Source organism: Alligator sinensis, unplaced genomic scaffold, assembly GCF_000455745.1.
Source record: "Alligator sinensis unplaced genomic scaffold, ASM45574v1 scaffold1467_1, whole genome shotgun sequence".
In the NCBI taxonomy this organism is placed as follows: domain Eukaryota; kingdom Metazoa; phylum Chordata; order Crocodylia; family Alligatoridae; genus Alligator; species Alligator sinensis.
This window is the reverse complement of record NW_005843220.1, coordinates 75,106-89,644: the sequence shown is the minus strand read 5'-3', so window position 1 is coordinate 89,644 and position 14,539 is coordinate 75,106. Positions and strand designations below refer to the sequence as shown.

At 42.9% G+C, this 14,539-nt stretch overlaps 1 protein-coding gene across 1 annotated transcript in view; it reads left to right on the top strand.

Moving 5' to 3' along the window:
• The window catches only part of BLVRA (biliverdin reductase A), a 15,608-nt gene extending 1,998 nt beyond the window's left edge, over positions 1–13,610 (top strand). The window contains exons 2-6 of the mRNA XM_014526948.2: positions 1,106–1,225; positions 2,767–2,864; positions 4,586–4,693; positions 5,608–5,779; positions 11,471–13,610. Of these exons, the coding sequence (XP_014382434.1) occupies positions 1,106–1,225; positions 2,767–2,864; positions 4,586–4,693; positions 5,608–5,779; positions 11,471–11,744 (772 nt within the window). The 3' untranslated portion in view covers positions 11,745–13,610. The remainder of the gene's footprint in view (positions 1–1,105; positions 1,226–2,766; positions 2,865–4,585; positions 4,694–5,607; positions 5,780–11,470) is intronic.
• Positions 13,611–14,539: the final 929 nt, after the last annotated feature.

The window sequence follows — 14,539 nt, the reverse complement described above, 5'->3', positions numbered from 1 at the left end:
GGGCGGGGGGGGGGGGGGCCCCCAGCCACTCTGAGACTGGGCTGGAGCTTCAGCCAAGACTGGGGCCAGAGCTGTTGCCACTGCTGCCTGGCTGGGCAGGGGCTGGAGCCACCATGTGCTCCATGCTCTGTGCTGGAACTGGAGGTGGAGCCAGAGCCTGAGGGTAAGAGGCAGCAGTGGTGGGGCAGGCAGTGGGTGGGTACAGAAGAGGCAGGAGGAGACGCGGGGGCAGTGTCTCTGACTCTGACCCCGAACCTGGTTTGGGGCCAGAGTTGGAGCCAGAGCCGCTGCAGCTGCAAGACCCCGCTGTCTGACCCCTACCTTGTACTCAAATTTAAGATAAGAGGCTTTGCCCCCATGTAAATGGGGGGACCCTTGTCTTGGATTCAAGTAAATACGGTAGTACTGAATGACTGAAGTGCTAGGGCTTCTTCCCTTGAAGGAACTCCATCAGCCTAACATGCAATTCAAAGGTAGTCTTCCCAGGACCGTCACTGCTTTGACTACATTTCCCTGCTCTTTGTATCCCTCTACACTATCAAATATAAGCAACCTGTCTTCATTTTCAAGTTATCTTCATGCCCTATGTGTCCTCCTACACATCTGTCTTATCAATATGTTGTTTCCAGCTTCTGCTCAGACATTTGGACCAGCCATCACTTTCTACCTGTTAAATTTTCAGACAAGTGCCTCTGTGCTGCTGCATGGAGGAGGAATTCCCTTTATAAACATTCTTGCTGTGCTCCTTCACTCTCTCACAGTGCCAACAAAATGATTGACAATGGCAAGGCACCTGGTGTCTGGAGATCAGTACTGATTACGCTAACCTGTATTTGCCTCACTCTTTTTTTTCATGTGCTCCCCTTCTGTCTGCCCTGCATCATTTAGTCTACAGTCCTGGATTGTAAGCTGTTTGTGCCAGAGGCTATCTTTTGATTCTGTGTTTTTAATTTTATTTATTTATTTACAGGACCTACCCCAGTGGAGTATTGCACCAAGAGTGGGGCATCTAAGATGTTATTGCAATACAAATCATACTAACGAGAGGGAGCGGGCTGTGATGTTACCTTTCATATTCTGATTTTTATTTAATTTGGATAATTAGGAGAAATGTGGGAAATGTTAAAGAGGCCAAGCAGATTAACCTGGAAGATGCTCTGAGAAACAAAGAGATCCAAGCAGCCATCATCAGCACAGACAACAAAAACCATGAAGAGAGCGTCAGGTACATACTTCTCTCCTTCGCTTATTGCTTCTTTAGTAATAGAGTTATATGTAGGGGCGATAAAATATGCATTGTCAAAGGATGAAGCAACATCTAAACATAATCCTTTTGTTAGCACTGTAACAATAACTCCCACCCTCTCCAAATAAATGTGACTATGAGGTTTAAACCTTCCAAGGTAAGAGGACAAAGGCACCTCCTGTTGTGTCTATGCACTGGTGCTAGTCCTGTTGGATTTGCATATGTCTAGTTGAAATAAAAGAAGTGGACTTGTGTTCTTGAGTTCCTGTAATTCCCAAACCCTGTTCATTCCTTCTGTTCTCATCCAGTGCATCTTGTTCCTAGTATTTTGTATTTCTGTTGCAATGGTCTCTAGTAACTTGAGCCCCCAAATGTCCTCATGAAGTAGGGAGGTAACATTTTCATTATACAGATGAGTAGGGGAAGACATGGAGACATTCATGGTCTGATCCAGAAAAGCACTTGGGTACCAAAGCTAAACTTAGACATCTAATTTCAAAACTGCAATCCTGGATATTGGATAAAATAAATAAACAGCAGAAACCATAACCCAGATCTCCCTGCTCCCAAGCAAGTGCCCTTATCCGTCATCTAAAGTGTCTTGCTGTCTGTTTTTTTACTTAATATATTTTGAGCTCTTTTCCACAGATTGGAATAGCTTTAACAAATGCAGTGGAGAAACCCCTTTACTCCAGAACAGGCTCTGGCCTAGTGGGTAAGGCACTTGATAGGGAGGTAGGTTTGAATTCCCTCCAGCAGAGGAGGAAAATGAGCTCAGATCTCCTGTGTCATGTCTGGGTGCTGATTGATTATTGTATGAAAGAAAGAGGCAGTGCCCCTCCCACTACTCTGTTCCCATGGCTGGAAAGAAGACCGGCCGCTGCTCAGTGTTTGAAAAAGCAGCTGAAGGCATCTAACTGTAGTAGAAATTTCCAGGCTGTGAATCCCAAGTGGATGGAAGAGCTTGCATATAGCACTGAGTCAAGTGTCCCATCCTGGGAGATGGGTGAGGTTTAAGACACAGGTGCATCTTCAGCAATTTTTTTATTGCTTAACTTCAGGCCAGTGGTTTTCAACTTTTTTAGATTCATGACACCCTTTGGAAAATGCCAGCTCTTGGTTTTCACTCATTTTTTGACTGCAGAAAAATAATAGAGCAATTTTTTGCACACCTAACCGTGCTAACATTTTGTGGAGTCTAATGGCACCCTTGAAAGAATCTCAAGGTACCCAAGGGTGCCACAGTACTAAGGTTGAGAATCTCTGCTTTTGGCTCTTACTTTTTCTGCTTGATGGTGGACCCCATTTTAAGATGCTTAAGCTACACAGTGCATGAGAGAGTTGCACAAAGAAAATAATCCAGAACTCTATAGTAGGGTTCTTTGTCTCCAGTCCTAGTATGTTTCTTATCCTGTCCTCAAGGGGTCTGATGGCCACTAGCATCAGAAGATTTATGGGGGAGAGAGCAATTTTTGGTCTGATTTGAAGACTTTCTAATCTTTTTATCTATCTTGTTTCAGAATGTTTCTGGAGGCTGGGAAACATGTCCTGGTTGAGTATCCCATGGCACTGTCTGCTAGGGCAGCCCGTGACCTCTGGGAGTTGGCTGAGCAGAAAGGTAATGACACTTTAATATTCAAGGTGTTAAAGGTGAAACTAGCTTTTTTAAAATGACAATTATCTGTATCATGGTAGCCCCTCAAACTTGCAAATAGAGAGCAGGGCCCCCTTGTATCAGTCATCGTAGAAACCAAAAAGCAAAGGACAGAGCCTGCTCTGAAGAACTTCCAGTGCAGGATTTGGAGAATATGCAACAGGTGAATAAACAGAGAACTACAAAGAGCAAGATGCTGACCAAGACGGGTGCATTAACATTAATAGCAGTTTCACTACTGGCTGGCACGAGCACAAAGAATGTAATTGGACAACTGTATCCATCCATATTAATTAAAAACAGTTATGAACCAAAACATAAGCCCTATCAGTAACTCTGGGATTTGTGTCCTCCCCTTCCCCCAAGACTTTCCTTCCCCTGGAAATGGAACCATAAACAAAGCCTCTCTTGGCTGTGGTTGATATGACACAATCCTCTCTGCCTATGTATGCATCATACATTTATTCCTTTATGAGCTCTCACAGCATCTGTGTTTGAGAGAAGAATCCATTTCTAAGCAACACCTTCTTCTTTCTGTTACATATACAGTCCTAGTCATAAATGCTGACAGCACAGCTGAAGGGTGGATGTTGGCAGACCAGCTGAGACTAGATTAAAGGTATTGTGGAGGTTGCCCCATTTGCACTGCAAGAAGGGGTGCAATGCTAGGCAGGAGCAGAGCTCAAACCCTTGGACAGGGTGCAGTGTGCCCCTGTAGACTCACTCCTTTGTAATCCTTCTTCAGGTACTTATGTGCTAAAAATCTGGAGCTTAGCATTTCACATATCTCTACCTCCTGAGTACTCACAAGGGAGTGGCTCAATGCAACGCCATGCAGAGATACCTAAGCTAGCTCTGAATATGCTTGCTTTACAACCAGAAATGATAGAGATGCATTTTTTCAGTTCATTGCCTGAGATAATCCATTCTGCCAGTGTCTTGTGTTGAACAAATGTAGCCATACTCTGTCTCATTCTGGAACTAGTTCATGCAGAGTTGGGGTATCTCTGCAAGGTGCTGCCTTGAGCCTTATAGATATACCCTTACTGTTGTGCTAATAACTGCACTAGTTCCAGTTAAGCAGAACTTAATACTTGTTCAGTCATAACAGCAGTTCCTATTGTTACGCTAAACTGATTCTCTTGAAGGCATCCCAATGAATGTGTCTTGAATGAGGGCCAAATTTTGAGGCACGGTGGGTAGCATGTTACTCCAGAAGTAGTCTCACTGATAGCAGTGTAGCAAGGAACTCCCTGATGTGCTATTTCAATCTGGTTGTAAATAATGTACCTTATTAAATAATAATACCTTTGTTAAATATATCATTTATACGGGAGGGTGGCAAGAGAGGGGGTCAAGACTTTACACAAATTTTTCTTTGAACGTGAGTGTCTCCACTGCACGTTGGTTTAATCCACATGATCCGCATTAAAATCAATGGCTAAAAGGTTGCTGTTTATGTGGACAACTTGTATGTTGCTCCTGAGAACAGTGAATTCAAACTGAATTGCTGGTATAATGCCTGACAGTCTTTCTTGGCACCATTCTGTCAACTGTGCTTAGGCTATTCGTGCAAAATTTTCTCACACTGATGACTGCTAAAGGGTTTACTGCCTACTTATGGATTTGGATTCATGCTGAAAGCTTTTAGTAATCCTATTTGATCCTCATTTCCTCAACAACAGGTAAAGTCCTCCATGTGGAGCACATTGAACTTATGACGGAAGAGTACAAGCTGCTGAAAAAGGAGGTAGCTGGGAAGGAACTTGTCAAGGGACTCCTACACTTCACAGGTCAGTTATTAAAGACTGCATTTCCTGAGAAAGTGTCAGTCCAAGGCCAGCCACTTTAGTCATTATTCATTCACTTGTAGAGGCTGAAGCCACGCAACCAGGACCCATATATTACACTCTAGCTCTGGATGCTCACCTGAAATTGTAGAGGCCTTCAAAACCCTCTCCCTTAACAGTTGCCTATGTGGAGGGGAGGCTCTATGTCCCATTAATCTCTCCCAAATATGTTTGGAGGAATCTCCTCCACTTTTTCTATATTGGGGTATGAGTTCACAAAGAGATGGGACAATATTTGTATGTTGGTATAAGGGAGATTCCTCCCCTAGAGCCCTTCATCGTCACTTTTGCTCACAGAGCATAGAGAGCTCTAAGGAATTCCCCTACTCTTTAGTGAGGAACCCTCAGGCTCTTCTCCTTTTAAGACAGATTTGAAGTTTCATTTTTCCCAGCTCTGTGAACCCACACCCAAGGAACCAATGTATCCCTGGAGTTCTATTCTACATTAATTGAATCTTTTTTCCATCTTTCTGTCTACCTTCTGATGGGGGCTTGGCATGAGAATAGAGTTCTTTTGTTCTGTTCTCTTCCTTTTTCTACCCACAGTGCTACTCAAAATAGAGTTATAGACCATGCCTGCATTAGAGCAAAAGAGTTGATGCATTTGAGAGATCACAGGGAAGTTTAAAAGGTTCTGTTCGATAGAGTCTAACCTTTAACAACAGAAAGACAGCAACTGACCTTCGCGGGACTGATTTAAGTGGAATCCTAAGTAATGAGGTTCCTACTACAGACTGGACTGTCTGATGTCTCGCTCTCTGGCCCATACACATCTTCTGCCCCTGCTATTACAGTCTGTGCTGCTGATTTGAGGTGCCTTCCCCCTTTCTCAAGATGCTCCATTTTTATTTCTGTAGGTGGTCCCCTGGATGAAGAGCGATCAGGCTTCCCCTCTTTTAATGGAATTGCCCGCCTTACTTGGCTAATTGATCTCTTTGGGGACCTTACTGTCACCTCAGCCACCAGAGAGGAACAGAAAGAAAAGGATTATTCCAGAATGACAGCCCATTTTGAGACTGCAGTCAAGAAGTGAGTAACATATTGACATAGGAGTGGATTAGCCAGGTTGTATAGGCAGAAGGCAGGGCAGGGTGGCACCTCAGAGACTAACTTGTTCAGAGAGGCACAGGCTTCTGTAAGCTAGCATTAGATGAAGTTGTAGCTGTCACCTACAAACGCTCATGTCTCTCTGAATTTGTTAGTCTCTGAGGTGCCATCCTGTCCTGACTTTTGCTTGACTTCTGACTAACATGGCTAACTACCTCCCTCCCTATGATGTACAGCTATCTTCAGCAGGAACTCTTCCGTACCTTCTCCTCTCTTAAATTGTTTTGTAACACTCTATTAAAATAAGGAAAGGGAGAATGAAATGGATAAAAACACAATGAAAAAGAACTCTCTGCAAGAGACACAAGCTTAAGAAGTGCAATCTGTAGGGTTTGTGCTAACAAGGGCTGCTATCAGACAGTATCCATCTAAGAAAAAGAGGTCCTGAGAGAGGTTTCTGGAGTCAGAAATAAAGGACTGGATCCATGATGTATGTTAGCATTTGAGAACCTAAGACTTTACTTTCATATTCAGAAAAAGTTTTGAGATCCAGAATGGAGCACCAGAAACTCTAGCACTGAGCACAGCAGGGTAGATACTTAGAAAGGCTCCCAGTTTTTGAGAGGTCATGGGCTGCTAATAATACTCTACTCTGAAGTATTGTATTGCCTTGACAAACATGATGTAATATTCATGATGCCCTTTTTGGGGAGGTGGGTAAGAATTGCTCTTCCCATTTTACAGACTGATACAGTGAAATCCCAGGAGGTTAAGAGACTTGGCTTTGCTGCCTGATCCATAAGCTTAGGAATGTCAAGCATACTGTTCTGATTACTGTATTATCCAGGCAAGCAAGCCTTTTTTTAAATGTCAGTGTTTTACAGTAGCAGATCTTGGATTCTCTATGAATTACAGCTGAGAGGCTAAATAAATGTGGGTAAATATAGATCTAGATATTTGGGGGCTAGACAATTGGGTTCATCTGGACTATTGGTTATAGAGAGACAGCTATCACAAAGTCAGTTGCATTTTATAAGGGAATTAGATATTTCCCTTTTCAGATTAGATGGCATGTGCAATTCCTCTAAAAACTAAATTACAGACAGACAGTACCCCATATAAACCCTCTATTGCCACCTTTGCAATTCATGTGTAATATGAGTTGTCTGTAGAACATTTCACTGCTAAGGAGTTGAACCAGTTCCAGTAGATGGAGCTAGAGGGCAGGAACAAACATGCGTCATGCTATTAATCTGTGTTTTCACTAGCTTCACAGTTGCCGTGAATGATTTTTGTTAGACAAAACAAGCACTGGGATTTGCACAGCTTTAAGGAACTACTAAATGCGTCCTTTTCACAGCTCTAGTGACCCACATGAATCCTAGCTTACTGTGCTGTTACCATTCATATTTGGTTGCTCTGGGTGACAGTCTGTTTTGCCTGCATGATAGTTCATCCTGCTTGGAAAGTTACATAGTATTCCAGTACTATTCAGTTACACTCAGCAGAGTTACAGCCGCAGAGAATTTGGCCCATTCTCCATCAAGTTAACTTGGATAGGTGCTTGGCAAAAGCAGGGCCCTGACAGATAGAATTACAGAAGCGCTAATCTGTTGAGACTGAGAGAAGATGCATTTCCTGTAGATGGGTCAGGTCTCTCATGAACCTTTGCAGCCACGGTCCAAGCACAGTGCACTCTAACCTTGAAGTAAGGTTATTGCAGCCTGCTTTATACCTTGGCACTGTATGGAAGCTGCAGCTAGAGCACAGCTCAGCAGCCTTTTTTGCTGCTTGTTAAGCAGGGATTTAACTATATTCTTTCTGTCCATAGTCAGGCTTGGCTGTCGATCATTCCTTGGGTTTGACTTTTAAAGCTCAGCTGTCAGACAAATTACCTCTGGCTCTTTTGCTACCAAGACAATTAATCTCTCAATACAAGGTGGAAGGGAATTCCACCAATATATAAGGTGGAAAGGCAAGGAAGTTTTCATAAGGAAGGGTTGGTTTTGGAGCTCAAACCCCAGCCTGGTGGGTTGGAGCCTCAAGTCAATGCATTTCACAAACAAAAATGATTGCATGAACTGGAGGGGCAGTGGCTTTTGCTGCTTTCATTTTGCGTTGGCTGAGGGCAGGGTTCAGCTCCAACTTGGGTACAGCCAACCTGATTGCAAGGTGATATCAGGTTGTAGGTAAGGCCAGCCTCTTGCAGGGTGGATAAAAATGAATATTGTTATTTTAAAATATTCCATTTTTAATTATATTGTATTTTATTTCATTTAAATATTAATAGACTCTAGCAACTCGAAACCCTTAGCACAGGGGTTCATCACGTCAAATGTGTTTAATTTTGAAAAAGAAAAAATTTATGTTAAGTACTATGTGTTTCCTGGTGAAGTTGTAAAGGAGACCAAACCAGTGGACTGGTGGAAGTCACTGGATAAGTACATGGAACAAGAATTTCTGGAAGTGTTAAATCATTTTATGAGGTCAGTAGTCTTATCTGGAGGTGCAGAGAGAATTTTTTCTTTTCAGTTCATTCAGCCAGTTCAGTTAAATGATCATTTCTCTCAAAGTTGAGGAACTGGGAGTCAAAAAAAGAGAAAAACTTGTTTTCTTCTTCTAATTTATAAATAAAAACTAGGTACAAGGGGATGAGGTCCACAAGCTCTGAGAGGTTTCTGGTTGTCATGTCCTTCAGTAATCAGTTCAGTTCACTAATTACAGATGCCTCCTTTCTGAAAAATCAGTCAGTTTTACATGTAAAACATGTTTAGATAATATTATGTATCCAGAACATTCAACTAATTAAAAGTTAAAATGCAGTTTTCATGTATTTCAAAATGAAATCCAATTACCATCCAAACAGAGTTTAACACAAGTCACAAGTAATTACAGCAATGGAAAAAGTCATCATTTGTGCACAATTCAGGAAAACATCTAGTTTATGACAAGGACACAAGAAGAACAAGTAAATAAAGGAAGTGCAACCTGCACCATTTTGTAACACAACAAAAGAAGGAAAACTTAAGACTCTGAATAAATGCATAGAGCGGTATAGTTGCTTAAATAAATGAGCACAGATATACTGTATCTTTCTGGTTAGTGACTTAGAGTAATGGATCTTAGCACATGCATATAGAAACTGGGTTTGAAAATGTGAAGAATTTGAGGTTAAAAATCCTAGGATTAACTCTCTGCTATAAGTGCTCACTGTAGAGTGGAAAAAAGTGTCTTTCCAGGGCAGCTGATTTTAGTTTAACGATGCCCAGATGGCTGGATTTGGAGGTACTGTTTATTTCCTCAAATTATTGATGCCCTCATAATTCATGAGCAGTGGACTGCAGCAGAGACATGAAGGACTTATGGAAGGGCCATTAATAATCAAGTGAGAGAAACGATGTATAACCTCCAAGATGTGTGTCTCTGCCAGTGATGATGAATGGACTATGAGCAGGTGCATTGTAGGAAGTCAAAAGAAGATGTTGATGGTACTAGAAGGAGTTCTTTGTGGCTGATGTTGAGGTTTTTTCTGTCCTGTCCCATCTTGCTCCTCCCCCCTTCCATCTCCCGTTCCCCCAGATGGCCCTGCTGTAATACAGGGCTCTGCTGTATTGGAGATCCACATCATGTTAGAGCTATGCCCATCACCTCTTACAACTGTAGGGCATTACTCATAGTATCTCTTTCCTCAGCAGTGCAGTGGTGTGGCCAAGGCATACCCTGGGGCTTGTGAACTGTGTAAATCCAGGGGCCCAAAGCATCATAGCAAAAGGACATGGAGGCTGGGGCTGCCGTAGCAGCTTGTTAGCCTCATTAAAAAAATAAAGCTGTATGTTCAGATGTAGATCCTTGGGAAAAGCCTGTTTAATCTAGTTTTGCACTGGGGAGTAGCATTTGGGGGTTGTCAGATAGTGTGTGTGTGCGCGCGCACGCACGTGCGTGTGTGAGGTTGCCAAGAAAGGGGAAAACTAAAGCTTCTTGCATAATCTCAGGGATTTACTTTGAGGGCTCTCAGTGGAGTAAAACAAACGTTTGTGAATATTCAGGAAGGAGCTAAGAGCTGGTATGCATGTGAGTGAACTTGCTTGCCTTCTGTGGATTATCCTGGAGGGGGATGGGCAGCTCAGCCCGAATCCCAGCACTAATCATGTGCGCATGCCAACCATGCATCTTCCTCTTTTGTGTGCTGACTTGACTCACAGGGCCTGACCTGCATCCTTCATAAAACTCCCAGTGGGTTCTGTGGCAACAGGACTGAGCCCAAAATGCCTAGAAACATGTTACTTGCATGTGTCCAACAGTTTTTATCCAAGAAGCACAAATCAGCCTGTTAAAAAGTAATGAACTGAGCTCTGAGTCCCTGCTGTGAGACGGTTAGCCATTCACGGCATTGCACAGAGGGAAGTCTAAAGCAGAGATTTTAGGTAACTTGCTGATGGTTACACTGGGTGCATCTACATGTGCACTTTAGTGCAGAGTAGACTAACGAGCTCCGCAATAAAGCGTCACAGTCTACATGTGAACTGGTATTAGGGTGCAGTAGGTTAATTTAACTGTGCTGCAAGATAGTACTGTCAGGGACAATATTATCGTATGGTAGAGTACTTGCATGTGATCTAATGCATATGTAGACTGTGACAGGAACTGGCTAGGGCATGAGGGTGCTAAAGTGCCAGGACTGCCTGGCAGCTAGTCCCACGTTGTAGCATCCTTGTGCCCCAACCAGCCCCTCCTATGCCCAGCACCGCCACCCAGAGCCTGGGGCTGACCCCTTGGGCCCCCTGCCAGCCTGGGGCTGCTCCAGCCCAACTTAACGTGCTGCAGTCTTTGGCACGTGTAAATGCTGTGCCCGGGAGCAGCTGACTCCAGCACAAACTGCACCAGAGTTTATTGCATTGCACTAATTGCACTTGTAGATGCACCCACTGTGGATCAGTGACAGGGCAGGAATTAGAACCCAGGGATTCAATGCTTGATCCTCCCTGCCATCTTAATTTCTGCTTCATGATCCTGTTACCTGAACACACTGTATGGACGGGACTTTGAAATAATGTGCTTTATTATGGCCTGAAGTGTTGTTGTGGCTATAATGGCCAGGAGATTACAAGAGACAAGACTTTTTTTTTTATATCCTTTATTGGGCCAACTGGGGACCAGCAGGCATTGGGGAAGTCCCTGTTTCCCCGAGCACTACCAGGAGTGACAAGAAGTAACGGTCACAAGCTGGCAGAGGTTAGATTTAGGCTAGATATCAGGAGGCGCTACTTCACTGTCAGGGCGGCTGGGATCTGGAACCAACTTCCAAGAGAAGTGGTGCTGGCTCCTACGCTGGGGGTCTTTAAGAGGAGGCTGGATGAACACCTTGCCCGGGGTGTTTGACCCCAGTCTTCTTTCCTGTCATGGCAGGGGGTCGGACTTGATGATCTACTCAGGTCCCTTCTGACCCTACCAACGATGAAACTATGAAACTGTAGAGTTGGAATAGTTGTTAGACAAGCTTTGGGCATCAGTTCCTCAGGTCCAACTATACAGGTTAACACAAAAAAGTGTTGCCTCTTGATGTTTTGTTACAATGCTTACTGCTCATCAGTGAGGAACAAGCAAAATAATTGTGTGAATGTCACAGTTTACTTCCTGCTAAATGGCCTTCCTTTTTCTCCCCTTTTGCCCTAGACCTCTGACTTGGATTGAAGAAAGGGGACCAGGAATGAAACGTGAAAAGAAAATCAACTTCTGCTTCACAAGCGGCTGCCTGGAGAAGCTCCCTCAGCCCCCACCAGCCACGGTGGGCCCTTTTATGCAGGATCAGAATCTCTTTGCCAAAAAACTGTTGGGCCAAGTCTCCAGGGAGGAGCTGGCTACTGAGAAATGGCGTATCCTGAGGTGCCTTGACCTTGCAGAGGAAATACAGCAGCACTGTGAACAGCCAGAGAATATCCATTCATAAAACCATGCTTAGCAAGAAAGAGATCTGAACAGTTGGAGACTGTGCAGATCTACAGCATAGGGTTACATCTTTTGCATTTGCAATGACCCCTTTCCATAAAATTACTGGAGAAAATGTCCTGCTTTCTTGTGGAAGAAATAAGGTCTTTCATCCTGGAGTTTGTCCTGATTCAGAAATTGAAATTATAATCTTCTCTGAGTGCACAAAATGTTTCTGATTTTGCAAGCTTCTGTGCAGCACCACTGATAATACTTAGAAAAGAAAAAAATGGAGATCCTACAGTTGATGGCTCACTCTCTTCTTTCCAACCTATCAGGTTAAGTCTGTTCAATGTGTTCTACAAAAAACACCAGATAATCCCAAGTATAAAAAAGAAAGACATGCTGCAAGGGAATTTCGTAGACAAGCTGAAAAACCCCTTCAAGATAAGGAGATGACATTGTTAGAGAAAGTTGAAAGAAAATTGTTTAAATGTTCAAAGGGAGAGAGAGACAGAGAGAGAATCTTCCCCCTGCCTCCCATAAACCAAATCACTGGTACTTTTACAGTGAATGAAAGCTTTAGAGTGGGATTTTTTTAGAAGCACTTGGAGTGGTTCTACATGAGGCAAGGCAGAGCTGTGTGGAGATGTCTGAGCTAGTTCTGAATATAATTGCTCAGGTTTTGGAAGCAATATAACTATTAGTAGGCATTTCACCTGGGCTAATTAGCCTTACTGAAAGGAAGGCTATATTAGCCCAGGCTAAGTGCCATGCTGATGCTGCTAAGGTTGTCTCTATGGGACAGGGCAGTGCTGTTTGCGGGGTACCTTAGCTACTTGTGTGAGCATGGCATTCCACCTTGCTAATGCTGCTATATTGCTTCCTGAATCTGAGCTACAGTATCTGGTTAGCTTGGATCAGTACACAAGACTCCATTATGTGGCATACCTTGAATGTTAGCTTAATTGTGCTTCCTTTGGAGTCGCTGAGAAATTTCACCACTGACTTCAACAACAGAGAAAAACAGAATATTGAATATTCTACCGTCAAAAAATATTATTGTGTCTTGTTTGTGACTGTATATAGTATCTCTTTCAGTTAGTACAAGCTTGTACAATGAGGAACTCTATGGAAATGCTTAGCTATATTACAGGCATAGCTACACATGTACATAGACACCAGATTGGAAGCTATGTGCATCTAAATGTGTTTAACTTTATAGAACCTTTTTACAAAAGGAATGTAGGGGTTGTTGTTGCTGTTTTTTTGTTGTTTTTTTTTAAGAATTATTACACTTTTGTATTCTCCAAGACGGATGTCTTACAGATTTGGGATTTTTAATTCTACTGAAAGCCTTAATATGTCCATCCCTGCACGCCATGTCATGTTTTTCCACTTGCTTGATATAGAAGTAAGAGTTCTCTGTGGGGGTGGGTGGAGGGAATTAAGAATGTATACACTTTATGAGAAAGGGAAGTGCCTATTGTGTCAACTTTTTAACGTTGCTTTGGTTTTATTTTTTTAATCCATAGCTTTGCTATCAGTAACACCATGGAATATTACAACTGAAATTTCATTCATCACACTGAGAGTCTCTCTTTCCAGTTAGGCTAGTTAGCTGCTTATCTTTAAAAAGAAAAAAATACACAAAAAACCCCACACTGCTTGCAAAAATGTAATCAGACGCATCCAATTTCATTTTCCGTCAAGATCCAATATCCTGGCCACACTGCTCTGTTCACTCATTTCCTGCCCTTTCTTTCCAGTTTTTGCACTAGAATTACTTTCTCTTCAGAGGTGTGACTTTGCTGAGGTAGCATGGTATATTGTGTACCAGCATTGGTGAATTTGTTATATGTAACTTAATAAAGTGATTAGAGTTCAACATGTTCCCTGTGATAGTTGTTATCCTTTAACTTTAATATCTCCTCCTGCTTGCCTTGTAGGATCATATCTAATAAGCCGCCTGGCATCTCTTACTACATCCACAACACTTTCAACATCCATGGACTTAAATAGAGCTGAAGGTGTAGAGAGCACCTAAGAGATGTTCAGCATTCAATAAGAGCAGTCTGTAATTGTTGTCCTTCAATTAGCAGTTCTTCTGCCCATTAGCAATGCATACATCTCTGTCCTGATTTCGCCCTTCTCAAGACATGTTCATGCTCCTATCAATAATCAAACAGTGAGCTGCCCCTAAAATCTGCCATTCTCTTCCAAAGCTTTGATTCCCAAGACAAATTCCTAGCCTTTGTTACATGATTTGGATTGGTGCAGAGGTCTCTGCAAGGGGTGGAACTTGTTGAGTGGAAAAGTCCAGCCTACAGACCAAAGAAACCTGTGTTGGTAGAGGGGTACTCCCAGAGCCAAGCAGCAAGCTTTAGGTAGAGTGGAAGGGTTGGTTATGCTTTGGTTTGACTTCACTGTGGGATTAGGCAAGATCAGTGAAAGTTCCCTTGAAAGTCTCCCTTAAATCTGAAGTGAAGCTGCAAGAGAAGGACCCACGACAGAACCAAGTTCAGAGAATGCTCAAGTGTGGTGAGGCAATAGGCAAGGGGAATATTTGAAAAGCTTATCATTTCTGTCTAGAAGTCTGAATGCCTTGTTATCAAAGTACAAAGTAAATTTGTTTTAGTTACCTGGTGGGTTCTGGGAGAGGCTGTTCTTGAAGTACAGTTTTGAAGGTCAGCGGTAGGTCAGGTGCACCCAAGACAGCCAGGCTATGGGGCCCTGTATTACAATGTAGGGATTGTGTCACTATATGCTGTGACTTCCGGGGGATTCCTAAGGGCAAAATGTATGCATTAAGGACCC